We start from the raw sequence: 27,089 nt of genomic DNA, 5'->3' as shown, positions 1-27,089 counted from the left end.
GTGCAACTCGTAATCTCTTTGAACGTGCACTTGGTCAAATTTCCAAAAAGCAAGTAAATTTCGGCCATGTTCTTCCAGATTTCACTTGCCCCTGGATCCAGCCATGGAGATCAACCCACTTCCCCATGAATGATCACTAGCACACGCAACTGAATCATGAACGCAGAGTCAAGTTTGTAAAAAGAAGAGGTCATTATTCAATTTCAAGAGTTCTGGCTAATTTGGGTATCACAACGGCAAGCAAAAGCAAAATGCCAGAACCGCATCCATCCAATCCATGACTTCAGTAATGGAAGCCGAATGCGAGCATCGAAAGAAATGGCCGAGCACCCTCGACCAGAATGGCTTCAAGAGAGCAGTAATCGTTCAAAGTCATGTGCCAGGCAGACCTACCGTTCAGGAACAGCCTTCAGGGTTAGTATCGTGTGCCTGGAGGCGGCGTTGGCGGATGCATGCGCAACGGGTTGGGTCTGCCGAAATGGAGTCAGCAGCTTCTCAAAGAGAAAGAAACCACAAATGTTACCTTCTTGACGATGGAGAAGCCCTTGTATTGGTCGAGCGCGGCGATTCAAGGCGGTCGTATATGCTGGAAAATGAGCCACTGTTGTATCTCGATGGATTGTATCCGTAGGGATCAAATCCGTTTGAGTAGTACGAGCTTCCATGGCGCTGCGGTCCGCCGCCATAGGATTCATATCCGAACAAGTTCTGTGGGTGTCTCGAAGGACCTCCTGAAGTTGTGTACAGACCAGCACTGCGTCCGGTACTGACGCCTGGGCCGGCGGTGCCGCTGCTGGGGTAGTACGAAATCGAAGACGAGCGTGGATGCGCTGTAGCGGAGAAATGAGATGAGCCGTTGACAGCAGTAGATCTGGGTGGAGGGAACGGCCAGTCCTGGTAGGCTTGTTGGCGCCTATTGACGACCGTGGACCTGGGCGGAGGAAATGGCCAATTCTGGAAGGATTGCTGGCGCCTGCTACCTGGGGGCTCGGAGATGGCGGGATACTGACCACGGTAAGGAGGCGGTCTGTCGAAGTACGCACCACGGGAGTAGTAACCTGGAGGAGGGTCGCGCTCCCAGCCGTATGGCGGGGGGTCGCCTTGGTAAGAATGAGAACTGTTCCTGCGGCTGTTATTGTTGGAACCAGACATGACAAACAGGTCTATGGATGAACGGTGCTGTTGGAATCAAAGGGTGACAAGTGGTATACTCTTGAGAATCTATACGCTGGAGATTGATGCGGAAATCACTGGGAGAGGGCGAGGAGTATATATAGCGGGAAAAAACTCCTCACAAGATAGATCGACATGCGTAACAGCGTGGTGATCCATTCGCTGGCAGTGAAGACATCAAGTGGGCAAGTCAGTCAAGTACACAGTCTGAAGCAAACGAAGACAAACCTCATCAAAGAAGCCACGCATGGTGCCGATTCCACAAAACTCCTGCTGATGCTACCGCAGGTACGCAAACGCGGGTGCTCGAAAAATCCATACACTGAGTTGAAGGCCACGCGTGATCCTTGGACATCATGGTCGACCTTTTGAAGAATTAGTAGAAGTTCTGACCACATAGCCTGCAGCGCACTCACGTCACACGAGAATGGCCCCTGAACTGCTGCTCAGGACAAGCAACCCTTCACAAGAACGCAGACCACGTGAAAAGCTCATCCAAAAGCCAAGTCGCCTCCCAGGATCCACACGCACAAGACAAGCCTGCGAGTGAAGAAGCACCATCCACCGCTTGTTCAGCAGTACTTTAAAATAAAAAATTGTCCCGCACGAGCCCCGAAGAGCATCGACGTCCAGCAGGCGCGACGCTGTGCAATGCCGGTCTTTGGCGAGAGACCTGGATCCATGAGCTCAGGCCTCCACGGGAGTTCTGTAGATGGAACGAAGAGGATCAAAAATTGCCCCGCACGAGCCCCGAAGAGCATCGACGTCCAGCAGACGCGGCGCTGTGCAATGCCGGTCTCTGGCGGGAGACCTGGATTCATGAGCTCAGGCCTCCGCAGGATAAAACGTAGATGAAGAGGAAAAGTCTGGATGCGATCGTGGACGCGGACTTATAGCAGTCGGAACGTGTGTGGCTGGAAGGAGGAGAGGGGAGCAGCAAAGGAAGGAGGAAGGAGGAAGATGCCGGCGTGCGCGTTCTGCTGGGTACGGGACAGAATCAGGAAATAGCAGCTCGGCGAAATGAGAACGCAAAGAATCTTCGACTTTCGTGACTGCATTTCTGGCTGCTGTTGTGCCCTTTGCCTCATGAGCAACGTTATCATACAAGCGACCCCGCTTTCTACGATCTGAATATCCCCGCCGTCTGCTCCTCTGCAAGCGCATCCCTTCTCGACTTGCTGTTGGGGTCAAAGTACGGCCTCTCGCCAATCCCAACCGCGCGGTTGCCGAAGCGCTCGCCGATGTGGTCGTAGTCGAAGGTTGCCGTGTGGAAGACGCTGCGGTTGTCCCAGATGGCAATGTCGTTCTTGTTGTGCCAGCTGAAGCGCACCTGCAGATCGTGGTTCTTGTAGACCAGGTCCAGGAACCAGTTCAGCAGGTGATCGCTCTCCTCTTTTGCCAGGCCGTTGATCGACTTGGGGAACACGCCGATCGGGAAGATACTCTTCCAGCCGGTCACAGGGTTGGTGCGCACGATGGGGTGGTCTGCTGAGAGAACGTCGCCAACGTTTTCGGGTGCTCCACGCGGCTTCTCGTAAACCTTGAATCCGCCGGCCTCTGCGACGTTGTTGAAGAATGGTGCCTGAAACCTGGCGGTAAGGCTTTCGAGGAACTTCTGATACGGTTCGCTGATGCGATCGTAGACTTCGTACCCGGAAGCCCAGAGAGTGTCGCCGGCGTAGTTCTTGTACTGTGCATTCCAAAGGTTCTCTTGGCCAGGAAGCTGGGTTAATCTCAGACTGGTGTAGTCGGCGGGAACGGGCTCGAATTGAATGTCCGAGTGCCATTGCGCACTTTGCTGCTTCTTGGCCGCTCGGTTGTCGACCTTGTCATAGTACTTTTTGCGCTGCTCGGAGCTGATGGTGCTGATCTCCGGATCCGAATCTCCAAGCTCACGGTCGCTGTTTAGAATTGGGTGGATGTGCAGCGACGAAGTTGAGGGTTTGCCAGCCAGCTCCCCCAGACGCTGGTTCAGAAACTTTTGCAGCTCATTCGTCAGGTCATCTTGGGCGCGGAAAAAGACTACGCCGCGACGAGATACTGCAGGTTGCTCATGTAAGTCACTGTTCTGGCGTTCTTTTCAAGGATTCCTACCAGTGATTGCCAGCTCCTTCAACAGTTCATCCGCGTTCGGTGCTTTGATCCACTCGGCGAGGCTCGCCTTGGTAAACTCGGTGCCAATGACGGGAGTGAGATCAATCTTCTCGTACTGATCCAGGATTCCAGTCGGCTTCAGCGGCTGCCTTCCAGCGGGAAGCTCGCTCTTGGACGGCCGCACGGGGACATCATGCTCAACTGCGACTGGTGCCATTGTGGATCTTTTGTGGTAATAGCAAGCTCTGAGGAGTCTTCTTTTGGAGCAGCAGGTCGAGTGAAGAAGCTGTATGCGTGTTGTGAACAGGGTCCAGCAACGACTTTAGGGTCTAATAAGTTTCGACCGGGAATTCGGCACATACCTTGAACGACATCCCATGGGGTTCGATGGCGCGAGCACCAGTTGAAAGACCGGGGCGTTAGACCCATGACTAGGCAGCTTGTTCAGGGGTCATGACCAATTGCGCAAGCAGGAGAGGCCGTGGATGGCCAGAACATGTGAGATGCGACATCTGAAAAACTCGAAACAGAAGATGGGGCGCATGTGCGATACACGGCTTGCCCACGTAATCAGCATGAGGTGCGGCGTATCTTTGTTCGTTGGGTCGTGAGTGGTTGCAATGGTGGAAGACGTGCTTGGCGAGAGGTATTCGTGATTGCGGGAGCCGATTGCGAACTTCTCCCCCCACACCACGGGAGATGCAAGCGAGCAGTCGTCATCAGTCCAGCCAACAACCACACCCCATCCAGAATCGCGTCCGTTGCATCGTCTGACACTCTGCATCCTGTCTTGTTCAACACTGGGAGAGGAAACACACCCGTCGCTGTCGTCGCGTCGTTTGACACCTGCATCTTGTCTTGTCCGGACCCTGAAAACTTGCATTTGGACCGATTCTGACTACATGTTTCTGAAGGAATGATACCGAGAACTTTTGTCTGAAGAATTCGCGCCGGAGTTGGCATAATGCTGCGGTGCTGTGCCGGACGAACAATCAACCCACGCTGTCGCTAACACCAGATAAAAGCATCGCCATGCATGAAGCTTTTTGTCGCCGATTCGCAGACTAGTCCTCAGCCTGCCCTGGTTAGACGCTCTTTGCTTTTGCGCTGGTTCTAGAGGAACATCATCAGACCCTGTTCCATGTCAATCAGCTCAAAAAAGAACACGCTTGGACGGGTCCAACGAGTTAGCGCCCTGATCAGCATCAATATCACTACCAAAGCACTACCTACACAATTGAAAAAGATTTTAGAGCATCTTTGCCAATTCCTCCTTTTGTACGATCCAAAATAAGATAGGAAGACTCGGAGCAAGAAGCAGATTTTCATCCACCGCAAGATAGCCCGAGAAAGATGTTGTTTTGAATCACCACCCTCCGAGGCTTTCGCGCATGAGGTCTTCATACCTGCCTGTAGGTCGTAGATGGCCGTCGTCATCGTAAAGTTCGCCGTCGGGGCCGTCATCTTCGGACAGGCCGTCGTCAGGATAGCCTTCTTGGGAGTGACCATCGTCGGAGTATCCCTCGTTCGAATAACCATCGTGGGAATTTCCGCTGTAGGAATGTCCCTCATCAGAGTGTCCATCGTTGGAGTGACGATTGTTTGAATGGCCATAGCTGGAAAAGCCACCGTTAGACAGGTCGCCGTGGCTTGGCCCCTCTCTGCCGTAAGCGATTGCAGGGTATGATGCCCATTCCGTTTCGAACTCGGATGGAACGAAGCCACAATTAGCTGGGCCATTGCGCCTCCTCCCGTAAAACTCAACGTCCTTCTCATACAGGCCAAAAATCCATCCAGAGATCTTCTCTGGACTTTCAAAAGTCATGTTACCTGTGCATCCACGGCCAAATTGCAACTGGCCTGTTTCGACATCTTTCGCACGCCAGCCTAGAGAGACTGGAGCAAGCGAGAAGTGCGTGGGACCGGGGTCCGACTTGATTATGCCAAACCAAGGGCCGAAGGAGTAACTTCCCCAGACGCGACCCGAGTCACGCTCGCGACAGAGCATCATCCGACACCCATTCTCGCAAAAGGCTGGAAAGTCTTCCTCGATGGAGCAATGAATATCATAGAAGCCGGTGATGTAGTCAAGGTTCGGATCGTGATTGTAGAATTGCGAGATGCCATGATCGAAAGGGGTCGCAGGGCCACTGGAGTTGAGGAAGTCGTTTTCTTGTTTGATTACTCCAGTAGTCCGAATTTGGGTTGCCAGGCCGCTTCCGGAGCTGGTGGTCTTCTTGTTTGCTCCCTGGGTCTTTGCGGACGACGACCCCTTGTCTTTTGGAGCAACATTCTTCTTTGACACCGCGGGACCTTTTGCCGTGGGCTTCCTAGCGGACCCTGCTGTACCAGTCGACTTGGTGCTTCCTGGCGCTGTCGACTTTGCAGTTGTCTTATTCTGAGTTTTGGCTGACGTGGTCTTGGGAGCTGCGGCCTTCGAAGTCGTGCTTTTGGGAGCAGCCGTACTCTTGGCAGTGGCCGTCTTTTTCGCAGCGGTCGTGTTTTTGGTAGCGGTTGTGGTTTTGGCGGTGGTCGTGTTTTTGGCAGTGGTTGTGCTCTTCGCGGTTGCCGATGTTTTCTTGGTCGCGGCTTTCTTGGGCGTGCTTTGCTTGTTTGAATCTCCAACAGTGCCCAAGAACTCTTGGTATGCGATGTTGATGCTAACGTCCCCATTACGTCCGACGTTGATTGTTGACGTGGCTGGCGTCGGATTGGAGGCTGTCTTCTTCTTGGCTGGTGCTTTTGCAGCGACGGCTTCGTCGTCGGTCCGTTTTCTCTTGTTTGCACTGGGTGTGGCTTTCGTCGTTTGAGATACAGGAGTGCTTCCTGCTCCCTTCAATTCTGCCTTCGCTTTCTTGTTTGAAGCATCGTACTCCTTCTTAAGCTGTGACTCGAGCTTCTTGACATCCTTGGGCACCTGCAGTTGCCCGCCATTGAGAGCATTCAACAGCCGGACCTTGGCAGCATTCTTGTCCTTGGTTGTCGGAAGTCCATAGTGTCTGAGCTGGGCGAAGTACCAGTGGCCCACTTGATCCCTCGACTGGCCGTCCTTGGCCGGCTTGTTCGGGCGCAAGAGATCGTTCAGGTCTTGAATTGAGGCGCGAGGATGACGGTTGAGGTTCCCGACGTCAGCGAACAATTGGCCGTGGTATACGAAGCCGTCGCGGCAGATTGGAGGAGCGAAATTAGCCATGGCGGCGAGAACTGGAGAAGCCGTGAGTCGAGGTGGGTGGGTGTGGCAGCAGCCCGACGGAGACGGGAAGTGGGTGGGTGGCAGAAGGCGCCAGGCGGGCGCTCAGTCGGGTCGGGTGGGTGTCGCTGGGGTCGCGCGGCTGGACACCTAACGCACTGCAGGTACCCCAGACGGGAGCCGTTGAGTCAACGCGAAGTCACATGATGGCGCGACTCGAGTCATTAGTCCGTCGCTTAGGCTGGCTCGCCAACGCCAACGCCAGCGCCAACGCCCAATACCAGCGCCAACGGACGCCATCAACACAACATGATGATACGATCTACGTCGTGCGCAAGCCGTACCTTTCCAGCAAACAAGCCGCAGCAACGAACACGTCAGTGCAAGGACAGGCTGGTGCGGGGGACGCCGGTCGCCACAACACATCCGGTTCAGTCCAGAGCACTCCACTGGCTGTTCAATGGGTGGAAAGGTCGGCGACGGATGAATACGGCTTCTGTGCCTGCTTCTATCAGCTGCGGGGTGCGCCGCCGGATGGCGCTGCCGGTGGTCCTTGTCAAAAGTCTCTATTTTTATTTTTACCTCGTAAGCATCGCAGGCCAAGCCGCATCCTCCCGCTCTGCAAACTCTACTCTTGATTTTTCAATACTTCCGGGTGATACTATGCGCCCCAACAGCTGCTTTCGAGCAAACACCAAGTGGCTATGGCGATGACAGCAGTAGCGTGAGCCATGTCGTTGTTGTCGTGGATGTCATCGCGATATGGATACACCTTGCGCCCATCCTGTGTCTCGGTCTAGTGGCCTCGCGAGAGAGGAATTTCCTCACCATCTCGTCACCACTGTCCCTACTCCGAGTCGCACTTTGACCCGGGTAAACATGAGGGGAAAAGTTGCTCCTCTCAATTCTGCCTCTTGCCCAATGTACGAATTTACCGGGACAACGAACCTTCTGGTCATGGTCGAGGAGAAGCGGGTTGGATCAACAGCCCAACAGTCACCTATCCACCCACATGTACAAGGTCACCAGAAAGCTTTTTCCTCGTGCTCCAAAGCCCGGTCCGAACGACACTCCCGGTCCGAACGTCCGTAACCTTACCAGGCATCCTCTTCGCCATGAACGTATATGGATATATAAAGTGCCAACATGCTCACCCACACCCTTCCTTCAACATCACATCTTTCTCAGCTGCATTCACATCAACTGCCTGAATCTCCCACTCAAGACATCTTCAAACTCATCCACAATGCGCTTCTTCACTCCCATCTTGGCCATCTCTGCCGCCGCGCTTTCAACTGCTACGACGACGAAGACCACGACGACGACCTCGGGTCTCATAATCACCTCTCTCCAGTTCTATGAGCCTCTAGAGCCAACGCCAGATGACAACATCTCCATCAACTTCAATGTTGAAGCCGGCGAAGTCACCGACACCTGCGCCATTGATTGGAAGTACGGAACGGATGGAGGAAAATCAGGCTATCCGACATCCTTCGTAAGCACCTCTGCCTCTTGAAAGAAATTTACATGGGGCATTCAATCTAATGTATTGGGAACGTAGACGGCCTGTGCCAACGGTGCTTTCTCCTTTTTATTTGAAAGTTACTCATCGCTCAGCGAATGGAGCGTTGAGGTAAAGTACACGTGAGTGTTCATTCTGACTCTTGACCAAAACAAGGAGTGCTCACAACCTACAAGCTATACCTCTGGCGCAGAGGCCAAAACTGTCCTCGGCGAAAGGTCAGTGACCGCGGCCTACCTCTCCTGCGGGCCGTACCAGGGAAGCTTCAACCGCTGCGAACTCGCCAACAAATACAGCGTCAACGGACTGTCCTTGAAAACGCCTAAGACGACGTAAAACCTACCTCTCCGCCGTGATGAAACAGCAAGGAGTGTGACTACTGGGGGAAACGGTGAAGGCGACGACAAAAAAGATGGCGGCAAAGAAGTAGGTACATGGAGCAGATTTTAATATGTAATGGCCGACGGTGGAAGAGCACTCGTTTGACAGCGTAGACCGGCCGCATCATTCTCATGCGCACAAGGACCACAATCCGGTGCCCATCAACGACGACATCTCATCAACAATACCATTCTCGGGGGGAGGCGATTGCACCAACGGGAGGCTTGATACCCCGCATGTAACTATCACATAGCCAGATACAAGTGGCATATACAGAATTCAGTTTGTCCATTCATCCCACACAAGTGCCTCTGTTCGAAGTCTTGTTCTCGAGTGACATGTTATCCAATGACTTGCTATCTAATGCGTCCTACGTAAATGCCTTTGTTCGAAGTCTTGTTCCTGAGTGCCTGTTACCAATGACTTGCTATCCAATGCGTCCTACGTAAATGCCTCTGTTTGAAGTCTTGTTCCTGAGTGACATGTTACCAATGACTTGCCATCTAGCACGTTGCCGTCCAATACTTGTTTACAAAGAATTAGCCTCTGGAATTCCGAAGGCAACAACCAACGGATCAGCGTTGACGCAAAGACAGAGTTAGCCATACGCCATGGCGTTGGCGGGAAGACAGCCACTCCAAAGTCTTTTTCTGTTTTGGGAGTCGGCAAGAAGAAGATCTCGGGAGCCGGCTCTAAAAATGAGCTTGCGGAGCCAAACCTGAGCCACTCGAAACTCTTTTTACACTTCACGGGCTCACAAGAACAGCAGGTCGGGCATCGCCACTGAAAACGAGCTTGTGGCTGTGGATTGTCGTGGTCGGAAAGGCGGGAAAAGGGCGTGTTGAGAGCAGGCAAGACGGTGACGCCGTTGTTGGTCGCCTTTTAAACGGGTTGCTGGCGCATGTCTTGGTCGACCCGAGCCGAGTGAGACATGATGCATGCACGATAGCCGGACGGATGATGGTGTGCGCAAGCACGCGGTGGCATGGCCTTTCTTGGTTCCTGGCTGGGCTTGATCCAACCGAATGGGCGCGGGAAGGTAACAGGAAGCTTGACGCTTTGGCCACTTCAGGCGTGTTGACTCAACGCCCGCATGGAAACCTAACCATGCCGCTCTTCCTCCCCTTCCGACAACCCAATTCTGTCAACTGTCTTCATTACTCGTCAGGTCAGGTCAGGTCTACCTGCTCCCGCTCACGTCAACGTCATCGTCCGCGTACACCTCTCCCATGCGCTCCGCCTTTGCTCGGAGTCTCCGTATCCTCATTACATCCCATTCGACGCGTCGCGTCAACCACCACGCCCACCAGCTCGCCAGAAAAGCTCCCGCCGTTGCTCCCGCACACACCGCAAAAGGCGTCTTGTAGCCATTGTTCGCAAACTTGCTTTGGAATAGCTGCGGCGCAACAACACCTCCCACCTGCCCAATGCAGTTTTGGAACGCCAGCCCAAACGCCGCCCCCGTCGCGCCTTTGAGCGTCGCGCTTCGCCACGCCCAGAATGGAATAAACCATATTGCATAGAACGTGGTGCCAAATGTCACCGACACGTAAATCCCGACATTGTTCTTCAGCACGGCCAGCAGGATAAAAAATACCAGCATGCCGCCACCAGATAGAATGAGAAATGCTGGACGTGGCATATAGGCACGCTTCAGAAACCAGCCTGCGAAGACGACGCCCAGGACTGAGCCAGCGGCAGGAGGAATGTTGAGCAGCTGGTTCCGAGGGAGGCCCGCAAACCCGAGGTCCGTCGTGACTGTTGGCAGCATCCACGACAGGCCATATCCCGCAAAATTGGTCATGAACTGGGCCAACATGAAGGCATAAGTTCGTGCGTCTTTCAAGCAAGCAACAACTTCCTCTTTCCGGAACGCAGGATCTGCCGTCTTTGGAGCATTGTCTGACAGGCGCGTCTCGAGATACTCCTGCTCTCGAGGAGTCAGCCATCGGCGGGACCGAGGCGATTTTGGGTAGTCTGGGAGGGCTAGAAACACGACGGCTCCAAAGAGCATGGTAGCTAGGCCCTCCAAAAGGTACACCCTGCCATGGGTCAGTCTTGGATCGCAATCACTGGTGTATCACTTTCGACTCACCATCTCCACGCGCTCATACCGCTGAGGCCGTTCATGTAGCTGATGCCATAGGCCAGCAAGCTGCCCACGATGCCACTCATATGCTGCAGCCCAAACATCCACATCATCGGCCTTCCCATCTCGTCGCTTCTGTACCAGCTGCACAGCTGCGCGGCCAACCCGGGGAACATTCCCACTTCCATCATTCCAAGGAACCATCGAGCGGTGTAGTAACCCTCCTTGTTCTTGACAGCAGCGTGGCATGCCAGTACAGCTCCCCATGACAAGATGATCCGGGTCTGCCAGTTTCGAGGGCTCACCTTCTTGAGCAACAAATTGCACGGAACCTCGAAGATGATGTAGCTGATGAAGTATATCGACTGGACCCAGTTGTACTGGTCGGCAGTCATGTGCAGTTCCTTCAAGATGTTTCGGGGCTGGCCGACTTGGAGCACTTTGACCGTCGCAGCGTTGGTGTAGTCGATCTAGGAGCATTCGTCAGTTCAGACTCTTCTCTTGAGTTTGCGGCTCCTCACATTCTTGAAGAGGTAGATCATTCCTATCAGGAGGAGAAATCTCCGGTCGACTTTTCTCATGATCTGTTTGTCTTCCAACGCTGAGAAGCTCGCCAGAAACGCCCTTTTGCTCTGTTCACTGCCATCATGAAACGTCTCGGTGGCAAGCTCGGGGCTGCCTTGGACTTCAGCCCTTGGTTGCTTCGAGTCTGCCATGGCAGTGAAAATGGCCAGAAGCTGATCAAGTCGACAGTTCCAACTTGTTCGTCGGCTTGATACTCAGCAGGCAAAGTACCTATATTTCTGTTGCGTCTTACACCCCATCAATGATGGCAAATCCCCATCAAGGCAAGATCTCCCACGATTACAGTAGTCCCCCACCACGACGCCGCTTGTTAGCCCATCGCCAGCCCTAGATTCTACAGCCAAGGCGGCACAGCGATAATGCGACCCTCTACCGGGACAGTGTCATCACTGCCGACGAGATGCAACTCATTGGTTTTTGCACGCAATAGTTTATCAGGGCCAGCAGCCAAACAGAATCGCGTTCCTCAGGTTCCTGGGCAAGGAGACCCCGCTCTTGCTGCGAGCAGACTTGCGCGCGGCTGGGTCTCAATGGCGTGCTCGACGCTTCGGGACTGACTAAGCGGACTACCCGACGACCCTGTAAAGCTTGCTCGTCTGTCTTGGTGGTGTTGAAAAACTTGTCATGTACCCCAAAGAAAGAGGTCGAGCATTGGACATTGGACCAGACTACACTATACTAGTGCATAGTCTCTGGAGCTTTTGAGTTTCCCCCGCCATCTCAATCTCCCTTTCGGAAATGTCAGCATCATTGAATGGCGCCAACGGGCACGCGGCCAACGGGGCCAGCAAGCCAAAGAAAAAGATTCTCATAAATGCTTTCGACATGTCCACCATCGGCCATCTTTCGCCTGGCCAATGGAAGAACCCGACGGACCGCTCTGCCCACAAGCGGAAGCTCGACTACTGGATTGACTTAGCGAAGCTGCTGGAAAGAGGAGGAATCAATGCTCTCTTTCTGGCAGATACGTATGGCGGCTACGACACGTACGAAGGCTCCTTAGACAACTGCATCAGGAGAGCTGCTCAGTGGCCCGTCACCGACCCATCAATTGTCAGTCACCTATCCTCATGGTCAAGAGCTTGGGAAAACTGGTGCTTAGTGGTTTCCATCATGCATTCAAAGAGATTTTTTGAACAACGACTGATTTGAGAAGCCAATCTCTGCCATGGCTGCGGTCACTAAAAACCTGACCTTTGCCATCACCGCGTCCACAACCTTTGAGCCTCCATTCCTCCTTGCGAAGCGCTTCTCCACCCTAGATCATATGACCAATGGCAGAATCGGATGGAACATCGTAAGTATTTGACCACTGAATAGCAACTTGCCTCTGACTTTCGACATAGGTGACGAGCTGGAAGAAGGCCGCCTTCAAAGCCATCGGTCTTACCTCCCCGATCGAACACGACCAGCGCTATGCGCAGGCGGACGAATATCTGCGCGTCCTCTACAAGCTGTGGGAAGGCAGCTGGGCACCCGATGCCATCATCAACGATGCCGAGAACGACGCGCACTTTGACCCAGACCGCATCCGCGAGATCCACCACCACGGCAAATTCTTCGACCTCGACACTCGACACATTGTCGATCCATCGCCCCAGCGCACGCCTTTGCTCTTCCAAGCTGGAACCTCGCCAGCCGGCTCCGCGTTTGCCGCCGCCCACGCCGAAGCCGTCTTTGTCACGGCCCACAGCCCGTCGGTCCTCGCGCCCAAAATCGCAAACATCCGCAAGCTGACGGCGGAAAACGGGCGAGACCCGCAATCCATCAAGTTCTTCACCACCTTCACGCCCATCCTGGGGCGAACCGACGAGGAGGCAGAGGCCAAGCTGGCGGAGCTGAAGAAGCACGCCAGCACCATCGGCGGGCTGGTGCTGGCGTCTGGGTGGACGGGCATCGACTTCAGCGCGGTGCCGCTCGACGAGGACCTCAACGCCGGCCACAGCAAGGAGCTGCACAAGGTGACGAGCACGCTGAACGCCTTTACGACGACGTCGCGCGAGGTGCCGCGCTGGACGGCCCGCGTCGTCGCCGAAAAGGCGGCTATCGGCGGCCTCGGCCCCGTTTCTGTTGGCAGCCCGCAAACTGTCGCCGACGAGATTGAGCGCTGGATTGAGGAGAGCGACGTCGATGGCTTCAACGTCGCGTACGTCGAGACGCCGGGATCCTTTGTCGACGTTGTCGAGCTGCTCGTGCCCGAGCTGCGCCGCAGGGGCATCTACGGCGGCCAGGTTCCGGAAGAGGAGCAGGGTGAGTGGACTGCGAGGGAAAAGGTGTATGGCAAAGGGCAAAAGGGTGTCAGAGATGACCATACTGCGGCGAAGTATCGCTACGATGTCTACGAGGAGGACCCGCCGCCGTACGTCGAACCCGAGAAGGCGGCGAGTGAGCCTGTCGCAGGCCAGGAGGTCAATGGCTGGAAGGCAGAGGCGGTGCTCGATTCGTCGCCGCCCAAGGCTGTAGCGTACGATTTGAGGAGGCAGCAGGACGTGGTGTAGTGCCACGCAACGCCGTGTCCGTCATAGCTGAAAGCTCTCGACCTTCACGCACTTCTTAGTGTATAGCGCATTAACCTCCTTTCGTCCAACTAATCTATTCGTCATGGATACTCAATCTTTGCTACCATACTAATCTCTGGAAGCGTCTGACTGCCAATCTATTTTCCTCTATTTTACCAAATCTATCAATCGCCGAAACACCCCAGTTACACCCGCACAACCAGCCTTTTCCCCGACACCTCATTCTTCCTCATGCGATCCAGCGCACCGTTGACGCTTCGCAGGCCGCCCTCTACCACCTCGACGTCCGGCGTCACCAGCCGTCCATCACTCAATAAGCGCGCCAGCCACTCCATGGTCCGCAGCCCCACCTCTCTGACCTCGTGGAAGACCTTGATCGGCACGGTGTGCAAGACAATCCCATCCCTTACGTTCTTCGGGGCGCCGGACAAGCCCACCAGATGCACCCTTTCTTCCTGACCACCGCCGTCTGCCAGAGCCTCTGCCAGCTTCCCCGCCGTCTCCTTGCCCACGGCGTCGACGGCGTACCGCAGCCGGCCGCCCGCCACGCCCCTGAGCACTTCGACGGCGCGGTCCTCGTCCCAGCAGTCGACCATGACGTCGGGCGCCGCGAGGCCCCGCTGCACGACGCGGCCCCCGTGCTTCTTCGCGTCGCCGACCAGCGCGACGCGCAGGCCCGCCGCCTTGGCCAGCTGCGTCAGCATGAGCGCCGTCGTGCTGCCGCCGCCCCAGATGGCGACCCAGTCGCCCGGCCGCGCGCGCTCCCGCTCGTGGATGCCGTCGAGGCACTCGGCGCGCACGTCGTGCGGGATGGCGGCGGGCGAAGTGCGCGAGCGCAGGAGGTTCAGGAAGTCAAATCCCCCGCTGCTGGCCCCGGAGGTCGCTGGGGAGAAGTCGACGCCGAGACAGACGCCCAGGGCGAGGGCGGCGGCGGTGAATGCCACACCGAGCGAGGCGTGCGAGGGGTCCGGGCCGGAAGCAGCGCTGCCTTGTCTGCTGGGAAGCGGGCAGATGGTGTGCGTGGCCGAGACGGCGTAGTGTTGAAAGGCCGACTTGCGCTCGTCGCGGTAGTCGGTCGAGATGGCGAGCACTTGAGCGCCAACGGGGCGCGAGGGCGAGCTCGACCGCACGATTGTGCCCAGGAAGTCGCGGCCGGAGATGTAGGGTAGTTTGGGGATGCCCCATCCAAAGTCACTGGCAAGAGATGTCAGTGTTGCTGCTCGTAGATGGGTTGGTGTCGCTGGGAGCGGGTTGTGGCAGCACTCACGGCGCTTTCCAGTCAATTGGGTTGAGACCTATGTATTCAATCTTGATAAGGACCTCGTCTTTATGCCGGAGCTCAGGGACGGTGTGTTTGGGCGTGAGGGCGTAGCGCGTCTTGGGCTGGTAGAGCAGAAGCACCGTCTGGAGCTCGGGGACGTCGTCGTCTGGCACGCTGTGGATTTGCCCATCCGCTTTGGTGACGCCGTTCCGGATTGGCAGCTCGACGGTTTGGTCCACGACGTTGGCCTTGAGGTCTGCGATGGTCAGGCCGCGCCTGAGGTCCGCAAAGGCGCCCCGGTTGGGTTGGAGTACGTCGGGCTGGCTGATCATGATTGCCGGTTGACTGACTTGGGCGGGCTGGGGAGAGCAGGAAGCTCAAGGTTGGACGGCAGACGAGCCAGAGAAATGGAGAGAAGAGAAGTCAAACATTAAATCGAAAAAAAGGACGACGAAATTGGAAACCCGCTCGAGGGCGCGGGTAGCGATAAAGTTGGGGGAGAGCAGCGATAGGAGCGGGAGCTTTGGGAGCGAGCAGAAGCCCATGGCGCCGCGAATGGCGTGCGCTCATGGTTTGTTGCTCGACGCCGTCTGACGAGTCGCAGGCGGAGGATGCAATTGCGAAATATGGGCAAACGGCAGTGATGACCTCGACTCGGTGGGGAAGCGGTTGAAGAGTGCATGGCCCGGATGGCCTCAGCCGCGCCGCCAATCACGTCATATGTCTGTCCCGCCGCCAACCCCACCTCCGCCTCTGTTGTCCGCGATAACAATCCAAAGCGTATCCATCTTTCCTGTGCTACTCTCGCTGCTCTGTCTACTCATTTTGTGAAAGGCGAGCGTTGGGCTTCATGAGAACGGCCGCCAGGCATTTGCTCCAGCTGTGCCCCGTCCCTCTCAAGTTTCCTCTCCACCCCACAGCAAATATTCAAAAGACCCAGACGACAAGGTCGTGCATCTCCCTTTCTACCATGTCCCTTTCCTCCTCCACTGCTTGAAGGGCGAAGCATTTTGATGGTAGTGCCACAACCCATACCAAGGCTCCTGGCCCCATGAAATGACAAACCGACTGGTTTTGTATTGACCTGACTAACTACCGGACTGAAGCAAAGTGGAGAGCAACTGACTGAATCCGAACCAGACCTTTTATACCCGAAAGAGCAACCCCCCAATCCCCATGTCCCTTTGTACGCCTCCCATCCCATCTCGTCCTATACCAAAGGGTCAACCACCGGGGGCTTTTTCAGAGAAAAGGAAGAGGCCGTCGCAACTGTGTGCCACGGCAAGTAAAGCAAAAGCAAAATCAGACTGAGTGGAGAAAAAGCCGCGACGAAGTAGCCGGGCAGTAACGACTTACGGTGAGCGGCCAGTTGATGGCGCGCTCGGCTGCGTAGAAGCGAAGAAAAGCAAAAGGCGCGCATGAAGGCCGATGAAGCAGGCTGGCGTACCGACAGACAGACCATCGGAAGAGGCAGCAAATTGGATGTTGCAGCGTACCGTGATGATGTGCTGCCGTCATGTGCCATGCTGCGAAAGCTGCGCTGCTGCAAAAAAGGCGCAAACGGCCCAAGGCGCTTTTGGTATGCGCAAGTCGAATGAGCAAGCTGTCGAAGAGTGGAGGGTGCAAACCGCGAAGCCGTCGTAAAGTGGAAAAGCAGAAAATCAAAGCGCAGGTCAGCCAGTCGGTAAGAGTGTCGAGCAAGAGGCGCTTTTAACGTGAGTGCAAGTACAGGTAGCATGGTGCCCTCTCTCGATTGTCCGATTTCTAGACCGTTGGAAGACCAAGTGTACCAGAGCCAAGAAGCGCAAGGTTGCTGGTCAAGAAAAAGGAGTCGAGTAGAGGTCTGTTGTCGACAAAGTCGGCATTCAGTCGGCCCACTTGCTTCTGGCCATCGCACGAGCGACGACATCAGGCAAGGCGCCACCACGGCGGACAGGGACATTGCCGACAGTGCTGACGGCATTGTTGGCATTCTGCTCGGTGGCCTGGTGGGTTGGGATGTTGGCCAGGCGGGGGTCGTCAGGGTCGGCGAGCGGGTTGCCATCGTCGTCGGTCTCAATGCCGTTGACGTAGTAATGGACTTCGGCAGGAGTGTGCACACGGTGCACAGCCTCGACGGTGTCGACATTGCCGATTCCAAGGCCCGTTGTGCCATCTTCGGTGGGCATGGCTGCAAGATCAGCAACGCCGCCGGCACTGTTGGACGACTCAGCTTCACCTCCCGCGTTGTTGGACGCAACGCTGTTGTTGAGAGACGTAGACGCACCAACCGGTCCACCGTTCGTAGTGCGCGAGTAGACAGAAGCACTGTATTGACCGCTGCTGGTGGCCATGGGAGCGTCAAAGCTGCTTTCCGCGAGCGTAGGCATAGTACGAACACCACAGGCAGGTCCCTTGCCGTCGAACCTTGGAAGCGGTCGGTGGGCATCGTTGATGGCCATGCCGCGAGCCCTGCGCGCATTGTAGTCGAGGACCGAGCGAGCACCAGGAACCATATCTTGAGGGGTGAAGTTGAATGCGCCAGCGCCGTCGCCGCCATTGTCGCCTCCGCCGTTGTTGTCGGTGCCGGAAGGACCGCCATCACCGAAAATGCCTTCATTCTCGTCATCGCCATCATCGTCCGATGAGTCTGGAGGGGGAGGGGGAGGCATGCCACCAGGGCCGTCGTGTCCGTCGTCATCGCGAGGCGCATCACCACCGCTCAAGTCAGGGATCTTGCCGTCGTTGCCGAAGAAGATCTTGACTCCACGCCAGATGGGATCGGTTGTCTTGCGCCAGCGGTTGGCGGCGCGGTAGGCATCTCCAACAGCACGGAAAGTAATCCGGATCGTCCTCTCGCCAAACTCCGGGTCAGTGAGCAACACATCCAACGATACGTTGAAGATGTAGCCAAGCTGGATGCGGAGCTCCCGAGGAGAGCTGAGCGTACGGGGGAACGCCTGAATCAGGAGAATCCGCGTGGCACCGTGGAGAAAAACAGCATCCTTGACGTAACGCGAAAGGGCACCGGTAGCCATCTCGCTCTGTCTGATGATGGGTTTGCTGGTCTGGGGGATTCTGGCAAGAGAACGACGCATATCGGTAAGCTGGACGTACTCATAGGCATCGTCCGTGGACAAGAAGTTTATCTTGACCATGTCACTTCCAGAGACTCTAGGCGAGCGAATGCGCTGGACAGACTCAATGTAGTGACCAGTGTTCAACCTCTGGAGCAAGGTCGACAGCGGCAAGGTCCTGTCGATGGGGTCGATGGTGACCGTGCGGTGCGAGTAGTCGCGGTGATTCCAGATGCTAGCCGCAGCGGCGTTGTCGGCAGTGTAAAGGACATTCCAATCAACGGGAGCCTGGTTGGTGGCACCGGGAATGGGTGCGCCAAACGACGGGACGGTCGGGGCATCGATGTCGTGGTAGGAGAGCTTGGGTCGAGGGCGCCAGACTTGCGTGGCATGGTATTGTCGGGCCGGGTGGTTGGGACGACCGACAGGAAGAGGAGCAGCCTGCGAGACGACGGCAGGGGGCTACGCATGTCATGTTAGCACGGGATCATGAAAGGGAGCGTTGACAATGCTTACTTGGCGCGAAGAAGCCGCAGGGGCAAAGTAGTCCCTGAACCTGCGCTTCGGACGGCTAGGGTGAGAAGTACGGCCCTCTTCGACCGTGTCCTCCCGCCACTCTGCGACAGGCGCCTCAGAGACTGGCTCGGGAACCGCCTGGTTGGCAAGGCAAAGAGAGGCCTTGATGACGTTGAGGAGAGCAGCCAAAGCCGGCTTGAGACGACGTTCTCCGTCAACGACCTCCTCTGGCTCCTATTCAATATGTTTAGCAGAAGTCTTTTGAGTGTGATGGCGTCTCCTTGCTCGCCGCTTACCTTGAAGATCAGCATGATCTCGCCCATTTGATGCTCAACGGAAGAAATCCTTCTTTCAAGTCCCCCGAGGTGGTCGTGGAAGGTTCTGAAGTTCTGCCTGACTTCTGTTAGATCATTGGACCTGAGACCCGTCGCCTGGAGCTCGATGATCCGTTCATGAATAGCCACCGCTGCCCGTAGATCATCGCGCTCCTTGCAGAGCTGATCCAACAGATGCGCCATCCTATTGAACTCCACGACGATGGGGTCTTGGAGGGTGGGGTAGGGCATGCTGGGCGAGAGGTACTTGAGTGGCAGAGAGTGTGTTGGAGAAGAGGGTTTGATGGTGGTGAGCCAACAAGCTCGTGGTCTCTTCAAGCGCAACGAATTGTCAGCATGATCTGATACAGCCTGCTCAATCGCTTGGAGATGGAGAAGACGATGCGTACCTTGAGGATTCTTCAGGTCTTGCTGAAGAAGGACTTGATGCGTTCAAGCGGAGGAAGTGATGGTGGTCGAGGAGCGGAGAGGGCTGGATGGCGGAGTTTTTGACCTCCTCTCTTCAGACGTGAACTTGATGTCCACCACGCTCAATCGACTTTCGCTTTGGCTCTCGCACTCCAGCTGTTACGCTTGGTCGCGCTTCGATTGATGGGAAAAGGCACAGGCTGGTGAAATCTTAGGGTCGCGCGTGGGAAGATTTCGCAGCTCGGCGTGAGCACTGACCGGCGGTCTGTGTCAACACCTTCCTCGACCAGGTATGCAAGTCCGCGTTGGCTAGATCAAGACCCAAGCAATGACGGACAAGTGATTTCGGAGTCGTGGTTGGGGTGGTGCGGTTGAAGAAGTTAAGTGTCCTCAGCCCAAGAGGCAAGCTTATGTAGTCTCGAGAGGCGCGTGCCGGATGAAGGCGCAAGAAGCCACCTCCAAGCCGTTTTCCAAGTGACTACAGCATGAGGAGAAGCCCGCAGTGCGGCCGGGACACATGGGAAAGCACGGGGAAGTAGATGTGGTTGCAATGAGGCTACCATGACTTTTCCCAGGGTATGAACATCTTCATCCTCTTGCAAAACCCAGGTGGATTGAAGCCTGGGAAAGTAAAGGACGGCGAAGACGGGGAAGACTGGTTCTAATCAGACGGCTGAAAAAGCGGCGACAGATTGCTGCTGCTTGACATTGTCAAGAGTTTGATTCTAAGGATTGTTTGATTCATACGATTCAGTAATGATGATCTCGTCGACGCCCTGTGGTCGGCGAAATAGGAACGTGAATGGCCTGCCTGAAATTCCGGCGTCGGTTTGCAGGCGGCTGCTGGGAAGAGCGCCAGATCATCAAGCGAAGCGGGGGTGCGGAGCTTTGCAGCATCGGGCCATGGTCTTGTTCGGGGCCAAGAGCATATCTGCACGCACATTAGCATAATCATCGACGAAGAACGAACAAGAGAACTGACGTTGATCCACAAGCTGTTGAACTCACATCAACCACACCGACTGCCACCCCCTGACTATGAATGTGTCGATTGCCCGCTAAAATCCGATAAATGACTAGCTAAGACGTGCAAGTTCTGCTCTGATAGGGTATCTGATAATGCCACAAGCTGCAACTACCAAAGCCAGTTTGGCTAAAAGCACAAAACAACAACAGCAGTCAGGAGGCCAACAAATCACCGTGTGTCAAACACCCAGGCGTACCCTAACCGAAGAATTCGTCTCCCACGAAGCCCTCCCAAGCTCTGTTCCCTCCCTCCCATACCCTGTCCAACACCCGCCTCGCCCTTCCCACTTGACCCAGTCCTATCTTCTCCATGGCCAGCATACGTTCCCTGACTACTTTCCTGTCCTCTTCGGTCTCGACTTCCACGCCAACGCTGAAGATTGGGAAAAGGAGACAGGCTTCGGCCGTGCTGCCTCTACGAACTTTCCTCAGCGCTGCCAGCGTCTGCTCAACAGCATGACGAACTTCGCCATGTGCAGAATGGCAACCAAGGACACGCCGTAAGAGATGAAGCATGCCTGCCCAGTGGAAAGCCGAGTTGGTAGCTTGGATTTCTTCCAGATCCCAGGCGTCTGCTTTCCTAGCAGAGATGCTGGCGGCGGCGGGATTCATGTTGGAGCGGGAATCACCATGGGTGCATGCTTTGTACACGACTTTCTCGCATCCGTTGCGAAGCTCGGTGCGCAAAACCTCGGCCGCAGCAACAACATCGGCAGAAGGTCGCCATTCGGAACGGACGTGGCCATGCGGGTCGATCCGTTGATGCTCGCATTGCTTTGCAAGTGAAGCTATACGGGCGAGAGTGCCGACGAAGCGATTGGTGAAGCCGAGAAGACAGTCGATTTGGTCATCAGCGTTGAGGTCGCCAGGGAGAGCATCGTTGGGACTGAGGGCTAAATAGTCTGCACCCAGAGGACTGTCATTCTTGCTGCCTGATAAACTACCAAGCACATCAAGGTACGCGAACCAGCGTGAGAGGAAGTAGGAGCTTTCGTCGTCACCCCTATGAAGAGACTGCAGTCCGCCACGAGCGATGATCAATTGGCGTGCAGTGCCAAGATGGCTTTTCCATGGAATGGGGACTTCGAACGCATTGGGCGACACTATTTCCAGACTCGCGAGCATGATTGCAGTCGTGAGGATGGAGTCAGAAACAGGATCAGGGCTCTCCAGCGCCACGCGCAGCTTCGGAAAAACGTCCTGCATCCAGATAGCGATTCGGTTGGACGGCTCCGTATGGCAAAGGAGGCGAGCGCGATGAGAAGCTGAAAATGCAAGCAACAAGCTCAAAAGGTCCTTGTCGCGGACTGCCATCTTGGGCAGAACACAGCGAAACGGGTTTTCTTCGCAGTCGTGTGGAACTAATAGACGTGCGGTGTGGTTCAAAAAATGATGAAAGTAGAGCAAATTCATCGGACTTTCCAGCAGAAGAGGAGGCAGAGGCTCTAGCTCCTTTGGGATTCTAATCCGCACCGGCTTCTCATAGTAACCGTTTGCTTCGAATGCAGTGCTCTGGGCGGAAGTGGTCTCCTCAGAGGTTTCGGGGTGAGCTGGAGGGCTGAAGGCAATGATGGCTTCGGGATCCTTGTTGTTTGGAATGTCCAGATCCGGCTGACCGATGTCGAATCCATAGTTGATGTACATGTTTTTGGGTCCACTGTCCACCACGTTAGTGCGTGTCGGACTGCTGTTTGTGAGCAGATAGTTGACGGAGAGACGGCGTGAGTCGCTGGATTGCTGCGAGGATGGCAGATGCATTGGAACAGACCTCGCGGTGCTTTCCTCCGAGGCCACGGACGATCCCGGGGTTAGAGGAAGTGACATGAAGGGACTGTAAGGTGTCATCGGGGGCAGAGTAAAGGGCGACGGCACGTCTGGCGGTGCGTGGCCCGCCGTTACGGAGTCCACAGAACCGTCATGCCTGGTCATGGTCGAGAGCGATTGTGCAGGTGATTCGCCAAAGGGACTCAACCTCAACCTTTTCGTCCGATGCTCGGGAGAGGCCATGGCGAGATTTGCCCGTAGAGGTGGAAGCATAGGAGACGCGGCGTCAGGTCGAGTGTGGTGCAGATTCGACCAGCTCTGCGGTGAAGGGTAATCGATGCTGTAGTGATCTTGGGCGGCGTGAATCCTCGGGTCTATCGGGATGGAAATGGGTCTGGAGCCTTCGGCCGCGGATGGCGTCGAGCCTCGTCGCGTGTCGTACAACATGTGGGTTGGTTGATCCAAACGTTCATTTTCCGAGGACTGAGGAGGCAAATATTGTGTACTCGAGTCGGATCGGCGGTGCTGTGGCTCAGGCGGCGGAGGGTGTTGGGTAAATTGTTCGGCCGAGGGAAAAGGAAGAGAATAGGAATTTGAGGGCGGAGAGAAGCGAAGGGTCATGGTGAAGTCGTCATCCTGCCTCCTCGTGCGACCACCCCAGTTGAGGCGAATGGAATAGTCGCACACCTCGCCGTTGCGCTCGCAGTTTAGACATTTGGGTTTTTCTTCCCCACTTGGAATGAAAGTGTTAGCGTTGGAAGAAGAAATGCGAAGAAAGATTCACCATTTGACCTTGCGCCCCTTGCATGGCCTGGGAAGGGCGGTTAGTAATGGTTCTCTTTTAGGCCAAAAGTTGCAACTTGCCAGCAGCCGTTTCTACTCCGCCTTTTGGGTTCAGGAGCACCGACTTTCTTGGGGCGGGGCATGTCGATGTGATTGGACGGCGGGATGTAAGGTCGACGACGGCATGGGGAGGCTCTCGTCAGCCAGTGTTGTCAGGCAGATATGAGCGGGTTGGGTTGTGAGGAGAGGAAGACTGGAAATCATGGCTCGCGAAAAGACGGCGGTGGGGAAGCTTGTGATGGACGGCATGGATGAGGGTGGGACGCGGCTGATAGCAGCCAGAAGGTGATGCTTGGCGCGGGTTCAGCAGATAAGAGACGAGACTAGACGCGGCCACCGAGTAATCGTTGCATGTAGCTTGTGGGGAAGACGGCAGGGCTGAGCAGGACCCTCTCTCGCTGTGACCTGCCTTGTGTTGGTTCTGGTTCGCCTCACCACCATCTTCCTCCATTCGCAAGGACATCAACATCCAAGGTTCCACGTTCAGGCCTGAGGCGCTTCATGCTGCGGCCGGCCCACAGGGTCCCGCACGGCACGGCAGGCATGGATGGATGACGGCTCACCTGCACGGCCCGGCCAACGTCATTATCCGTCCTTCCCGTCCAGGTCCGCTCCGCTGCAACTCCGCCCCAGCTCCAAGGCTTCCTGCTGCACCACCACGGTTTTCCTCTCTCTCTCTCGCGTCTTAGCATCTCGTCCCGGCCATGGCGCGCCAATCTAGCGATCCGCTCATCGCCCAGGGCACTCTACTCGCCTCCAAGCACCCTCTCCAACGTCTTCCCAGCCCTTCTCGCGGCGTATCGGCCCTTGTCCATGTAAGTCACGTCTGTCTGTCTGTCTGTCAGAATCCATCGCAGTCTTCTGACGCCATCTCCCAGCTTGCTGGTCTAGTGAGCTTCTTTTACTCGTTCCGCTAGTGCGTCATCCCGCTCCTTCGCCCGCTACAATCGCTTGCCCGAAACACTGGGCCCGGATCAATTCCAGTTCCACACAATGCTGATGTCCGTCTCAGTTTGGTCGTGACGCCAAACCCCCTCGGCGACCTCTGGGGATGGCATTTCCAACATCTGACCATCCTCACCCTCGCGATAACGGTTCTGGCTTTTGTGTTTGGCATATTGGCCGATTTGACTCTGTCCGCCCGCCTGTTCTATCTCAAGAACATACTCGCCGTGGTGGCTGCTCCGCTCGAGTTTTGCGTCACGGTGCTGTACTGGGGAATCAGATCTGTACGTCTGGAGGTTTCCGCACCTATCCGACAAATCCGTTGGATACGCCGCCATTCCGGCCCGGTTCCCCTGCATCAACGGACCCTTTGTTCCCACGTTCCGCGATAGCCCCTGCCCCGCCAAACGGCATAGCACCTGGTCCTTACCTGCTCACAACTACATTGCTTCCAATTTTGCAACACCTACCGTCAAAGCCACTCCAACTGACTTGACACTCCAACTGACTTGACATCGCAGATTGACCCAATACTTCTGCTGCACCCTGACTCACCCATGCCTCCTCCAATCGTCGACCACTCGTTCCACACCTTCCCCACGATATTCTGCCTCCTCGACCTGCTTCTCCTCTCTCCTCCTTGGACCCTTGCCTTTATCCCTTCGCTTGGGCTCGCCAGTGCTCTCGCCACTGCCTATTGGTTCTGGGTTGAAGCTTGTGCTGCCCACAACAACGGCGTGTATGCCTACCCTCTGTTTGGACTTCTTGATACTTGGTCCCGTGTGCAGGTATTTGTTGGTGCCGCCATCATCTTCAGCGTCGCCGTGGTCGTACTGGGATCCCTTCAAACGTGGGCAAATGGGAGCCTAAAAGTGGTCAACGGGGTGCCCAGAGGGGAAGACGAAAGACCAGGGCACGTCAAAGGGGAGTGAAGGCGGCATTCGTCGCTTTTTCCACTTGGCCCTTGGAATAAAATGGTGACTAGGATGGTCTCATGTGGATCAGAGGTGGAGGGCAGGCGGCAGCATAATAAGGGGATTTAGAGGGTGTAGATTGAAATTTGGGTGATGAACATCACAAGGCGTTGGACAAAGACGCGCTGCGACGTGCCGGAACCGCGTGCCAGCGTGCCACACGATTTACTTTGGACGATAAATTCGGCGAATGAGAAAGAGCTGGGTAGTGAGTACATGTGGTCAAGTGGTAGTTGTGGTGATTCCGCTCCCTCGGCTTATTTTGGACGAGTTTGACGCTGGCATGTGCTTGGGTACAGGCGTCGGCCGGACCGTTTCGAGGCTGCAAGAAGCCGTCAAAGGCTGGCTACACGTCCCAATGTGATACAGTAGATAGCAGGTGCAAAGAAACAACGATCGGCAAGCAGAGATCAACGCCCCGCGACGATCTGCAGTCTCAGCCTCTCCAACCTCCGACTTGGAGGCCGATGGCTGTTGTTCTGAAGTGAGGTACTGAGGGGGAGTGAGGTGGGGCCTCCTCAACCAGGCGCCCTTGGCCGAATCAGGATGGTGAACCTCGTAAATGCAGCGTTACGGGTAGCCGCGCGCCGCATGAAACCGCCCGTGATAGGCCTTCACCTCTGCTCAGATGAGACGTGTGACGTACTGGCCCTCAACACCTCAAAAGATCCTGACGTCCTCCGGCGCGCTCACCTCACCATCCACCACCTCCTGACCTCCCCCAAATCCATGAAGCCGCCGCCGCTGTCGTACCCCCACCAGCACGACCACGGCTCGGCGCCACCACCTCCCTAAAAAAAAAATGTTCCTCCCGTCAAAGCACCTGTTTCAGGCCCTCTCCTTCTTCGTCCTGGTCGTCTTCTTAATCTTCGCCCGAGAGCTCACCTACCGAAGCCGCAGCATCGATGTCGGCGATGGGTCGTCCCAGCACGGCGGTAGCTCGTCTTCTTCTGGCGTCCTCGTGTCACCACATTGGACCGGCGGCCCCGCAAACGCGACTCTAGGATTCGGAGCAATCTACGTCGTGTCGACCGACGACAGCGCCCACAATGCGTCCCTCCGTCGTGACAGGCTGATCCAGGCCGCAAACGTTTCGGAAATCGAGCTGCACATTCCAGACAAGCCTGAGCCTACGATCGACGACATTGCGCGCTTCGAAGTCGCCCTCGCCCATACCGGAAACCGTCTGGTCGGCAATGGAACAGCTCTTGCATGGCTCTCACACGTGAGGGCACTCCAGAGGTCTGCCACGCCGTCTTCCCCAAAATCCAACTCTGCTGACAATGGTCTAGTTTTCTGAGTTCAGATGCCCAGACAGCCCTGATCCTCGAGGACGACGTCGATTGGGACATTCGTCTCCGGACGGTCCAGATTCCGCGCCTCGCAGAAGCCGTTCGTACCCTCAGCCCTCCGGAAAGCAGCAGTTACTATGGCGACCTCTCCGGTTGGGACGTTCTTTGGATCGGCCACTGCGGCGACTGGTTCAATAAGCTGGAGGATGGTGTTGGAACAAAGTACCAGACGCCAGCGACCCTGGAACGCACCAAACACGTAAAATACCGGGACGAGACGGTGCCGGATCGTCCCGACTTGCATCCTTACACGAAGAATCTCCTCGACGCAATTGAGCTCCCTGAGAAGCGGCGCGCCATCCACGCATCCACGCACCCGCTCTGCACGTTTGGATACGCCGTCACGCGTGCCTCGGCAGCACTCATCATCTCGGACATCGCTCCCCTCGCGCACCCGGAAAATTCGGCATATGACATGGCTTTGCTCCACGGCTGCACCAAGAGAGGCCTGAAGTGTTACAGCCTGAATCCGGAGTTGTTCCATCACATGCCAGGAGCGAGCATCATCGCGGAGAAAGACCACCGTGACCCCAAACGACTTGCCCCGGTCGACGCGGCGGGCATGCCGCAGGCCCTGCGAAGAAACGAAACGAGCAACATTGGTTGCGGCTTCTGGAGCGGGGACTTTTCCTTCTCGCGGCCCGAAGAGCTGGAGGTGCTCCGGCAGGAGGTGGGCCGAAAGGGCCGATGTCTTAAGGAAGTCTGCGGCGAGGAGGAGGCAAAGCAAGTCAAAGCCGCAGCTGTGAAAGCGGCCGAATTGGGTAACTCAACAGCATTGACGAGCAACTCGACGTCTGAGATGGATCTGGCGGAGAACGAGACGAAGAAGCCGCAGCCATCTTCTGATTCTGATGTTCAAGATGCATCATAAGCAGTACATGGGATTTAGCCAGGCGTTTGTCGGTGGGTCGGTGCATGGTAGGCTTACAGGAGCATCTGGTTATGGTGTACGGAAAGGTTGGTTTTTGGGTTTTTAAAACTGTATCTTGCATACTAGACGTGTCATATCTGTAATGGAGCATCAGTCACCTCAGCAAAGGTCAGCTTGCAACATGT

General features: G+C 55.8%; 11 protein-coding genes across 11 annotated transcripts; 4 read left to right on the top strand and 7 right to left on the bottom strand.

Moving 5' to 3' along the window:
• Positions 1-405: 405 nt before the first annotated feature.
• Positions 406-1,278, bottom strand: J3D65DRAFT_222768 (uncharacterized protein). Its single transcript, XM_066794602.1, has 2 exons — positions 524-1,278; positions 406-470 (listed from the first exon to the last, which is right to left on the bottom strand). Exons 1-2 carry the CDS (start codon positions 1,150-1,152, stop codon positions 416-418), a joined length of 684 nt encoding a protein of 227 aa, XP_066658916.1. The 5' UTR covers positions 1,153-1,278; the 3' UTR covers positions 406-415.
• Positions 1,279-2,293: 1,015 nt separating this feature from the next.
• On the bottom strand, positions 2,294-3,484 carry J3D65DRAFT_664977 (uncharacterized protein; the record flags this gene model as incomplete). The annotated part of the gene is made up of 2 exons (XM_066802803.1): positions 2,294-3,213; positions 3,268-3,484. The coding sequence occupies 2 exons, from the start codon at positions 3,482-3,484 to the stop codon at positions 2,294-2,296; spliced, it is 1,137 nt and encodes a 378-aa protein (XP_066658915.1).
• Positions 3,485-4,431: 947 nt separating this feature from the next.
• On the bottom strand, positions 4,432-6,683 carry J3D65DRAFT_222753 (uncharacterized protein). Its single transcript, XM_066794601.1, has one exon. It carries the CDS (start codon positions 6,458-6,460, stop codon positions 4,634-4,636), a length of 1,827 nt encoding a protein of 608 aa, XP_066658914.1. The 5' UTR covers positions 6,461-6,683; the 3' UTR covers positions 4,432-4,633.
• Positions 6,684-7,067: 384 nt separating this feature from the next.
• Positions 7,068-8,659, top strand: J3D65DRAFT_614423 (uncharacterized protein). Its single transcript, XM_066799209.1, has 3 exons — positions 7,068-7,952; positions 8,019-8,101; positions 8,156-8,659. Exons 1-3 carry the CDS (start codon positions 7,470-7,472, stop codon positions 8,313-8,315), a joined length of 726 nt encoding a protein of 241 aa, XP_066658913.1. The 5' UTR covers positions 7,068-7,469; the 3' UTR covers positions 8,316-8,659.
• An 881-nt stretch (positions 8,660-9,540) lies between these two features.
• Positions 9,541-11,165, bottom strand: J3D65DRAFT_664974 (MFS transporter; the record flags this gene model as incomplete). Its single annotated transcript, XM_066802802.1, has 3 exons — positions 9,541-10,402; positions 10,456-10,919; positions 10,971-11,165. 3 exons carry the CDS (start codon positions 11,163-11,165, stop codon positions 9,541-9,543), a joined length of 1,521 nt encoding a protein of 506 aa, XP_066658912.1.
• Positions 11,166-11,772: 607 nt separating this feature from the next.
• J3D65DRAFT_600349 (luciferase-like domain-containing protein) lies at positions 11,773-13,532 on the top strand (the record flags this gene model as incomplete). Its single annotated transcript, XM_066797965.1, has 3 exons — positions 11,773-12,087; positions 12,191-12,331; positions 12,381-13,532. The coding sequence occupies 3 exons, from the start codon at positions 11,773-11,775 to the stop codon at positions 13,530-13,532; spliced, it is 1,608 nt and encodes a 535-aa protein (XP_066658911.1).
• A 74-nt stretch (positions 13,533-13,606) lies between these two features.
• On the bottom strand, positions 13,607-15,474 carry J3D65DRAFT_614415 (uncharacterized protein). Its single transcript, XM_066799208.1, has 2 exons — positions 14,821-15,474; positions 13,607-14,747 (listed from the first exon to the last, which is right to left on the bottom strand). Exons 1-2 carry the CDS (start codon positions 15,144-15,146, stop codon positions 13,739-13,741), a joined length of 1,335 nt encoding a protein of 444 aa, XP_066658910.1. The 5' UTR covers positions 15,147-15,474; the 3' UTR covers positions 13,607-13,738.
• Positions 15,475-15,895: 421 nt separating this feature from the next.
• Positions 15,896-17,890, bottom strand: J3D65DRAFT_614411 (uncharacterized protein). Its single transcript, XM_066799207.1, has 2 exons — positions 17,081-17,890; positions 15,896-17,010 (listed from the first exon to the last, which is right to left on the bottom strand). Exons 1-2 carry the CDS (start codon positions 17,829-17,831, stop codon positions 16,025-16,027), a joined length of 1,737 nt encoding a protein of 578 aa, XP_066658909.1. The 5' UTR covers positions 17,832-17,890; the 3' UTR covers positions 15,896-16,024.
• A 2,271-nt stretch (positions 17,891-20,161) lies between these two features.
• Positions 20,162-23,221, bottom strand: J3D65DRAFT_614401 (fungal-specific transcription factor domain-containing protein). Its single transcript, XM_066799206.1, has 3 exons — positions 22,784-23,221; positions 22,704-22,730; positions 20,162-22,652 (listed from the first exon to the last, which is right to left on the bottom strand). Exons 1-3 carry the CDS (start codon positions 22,843-22,845, stop codon positions 20,354-20,356), a joined length of 2,388 nt encoding a protein of 795 aa, XP_066658908.1. The 5' UTR covers positions 22,846-23,221; the 3' UTR covers positions 20,162-20,353.
• Positions 23,222-23,394: 173 nt separating this feature from the next.
• Positions 23,395-25,124, top strand: J3D65DRAFT_614394 (FAR-17a/AIG1-like protein-domain-containing protein). The gene is made up of 4 exons (XM_066799205.1): positions 23,395-23,577; positions 23,641-23,678; positions 23,775-23,991; positions 24,229-25,124. The coding sequence occupies exons 1-4, from the start codon at positions 23,467-23,469 to the stop codon at positions 24,637-24,639; spliced, it is 777 nt and encodes a 258-aa protein (XP_066658907.1). The 5' UTR covers positions 23,395-23,466; the 3' UTR covers positions 24,640-25,124.
• On the top strand, positions 25,125-27,066 carry J3D65DRAFT_614392 (uncharacterized protein). The gene is made up of 2 exons (XM_066799204.1): positions 25,125-25,923; positions 25,974-27,066. Exons 1-2 carry the CDS (start codon positions 25,484-25,486, stop codon positions 26,902-26,904), a joined length of 1,371 nt encoding a protein of 456 aa, XP_066658906.1. The 5' UTR covers positions 25,125-25,483; the 3' UTR covers positions 26,905-27,066.
• The last annotated feature ends 23 nt before the right edge of the window (positions 27,067-27,089 follow it).

The sequence above is a fragment of the Phyllosticta citribraziliensis genome, assembly GCF_038025025.1.
Source record: "Phyllosticta citribraziliensis strain CPC 17464 chromosome Unknown J3D65scaffold_2, whole genome shotgun sequence".
Lineage (NCBI taxonomy): Eukaryota > Fungi > Ascomycota > Dothideomycetes > Botryosphaeriales > Phyllostictaceae > Phyllosticta > Phyllosticta citribraziliensis.
This window is presented reverse-complemented; position numbering and strand designations above follow the sequence as displayed.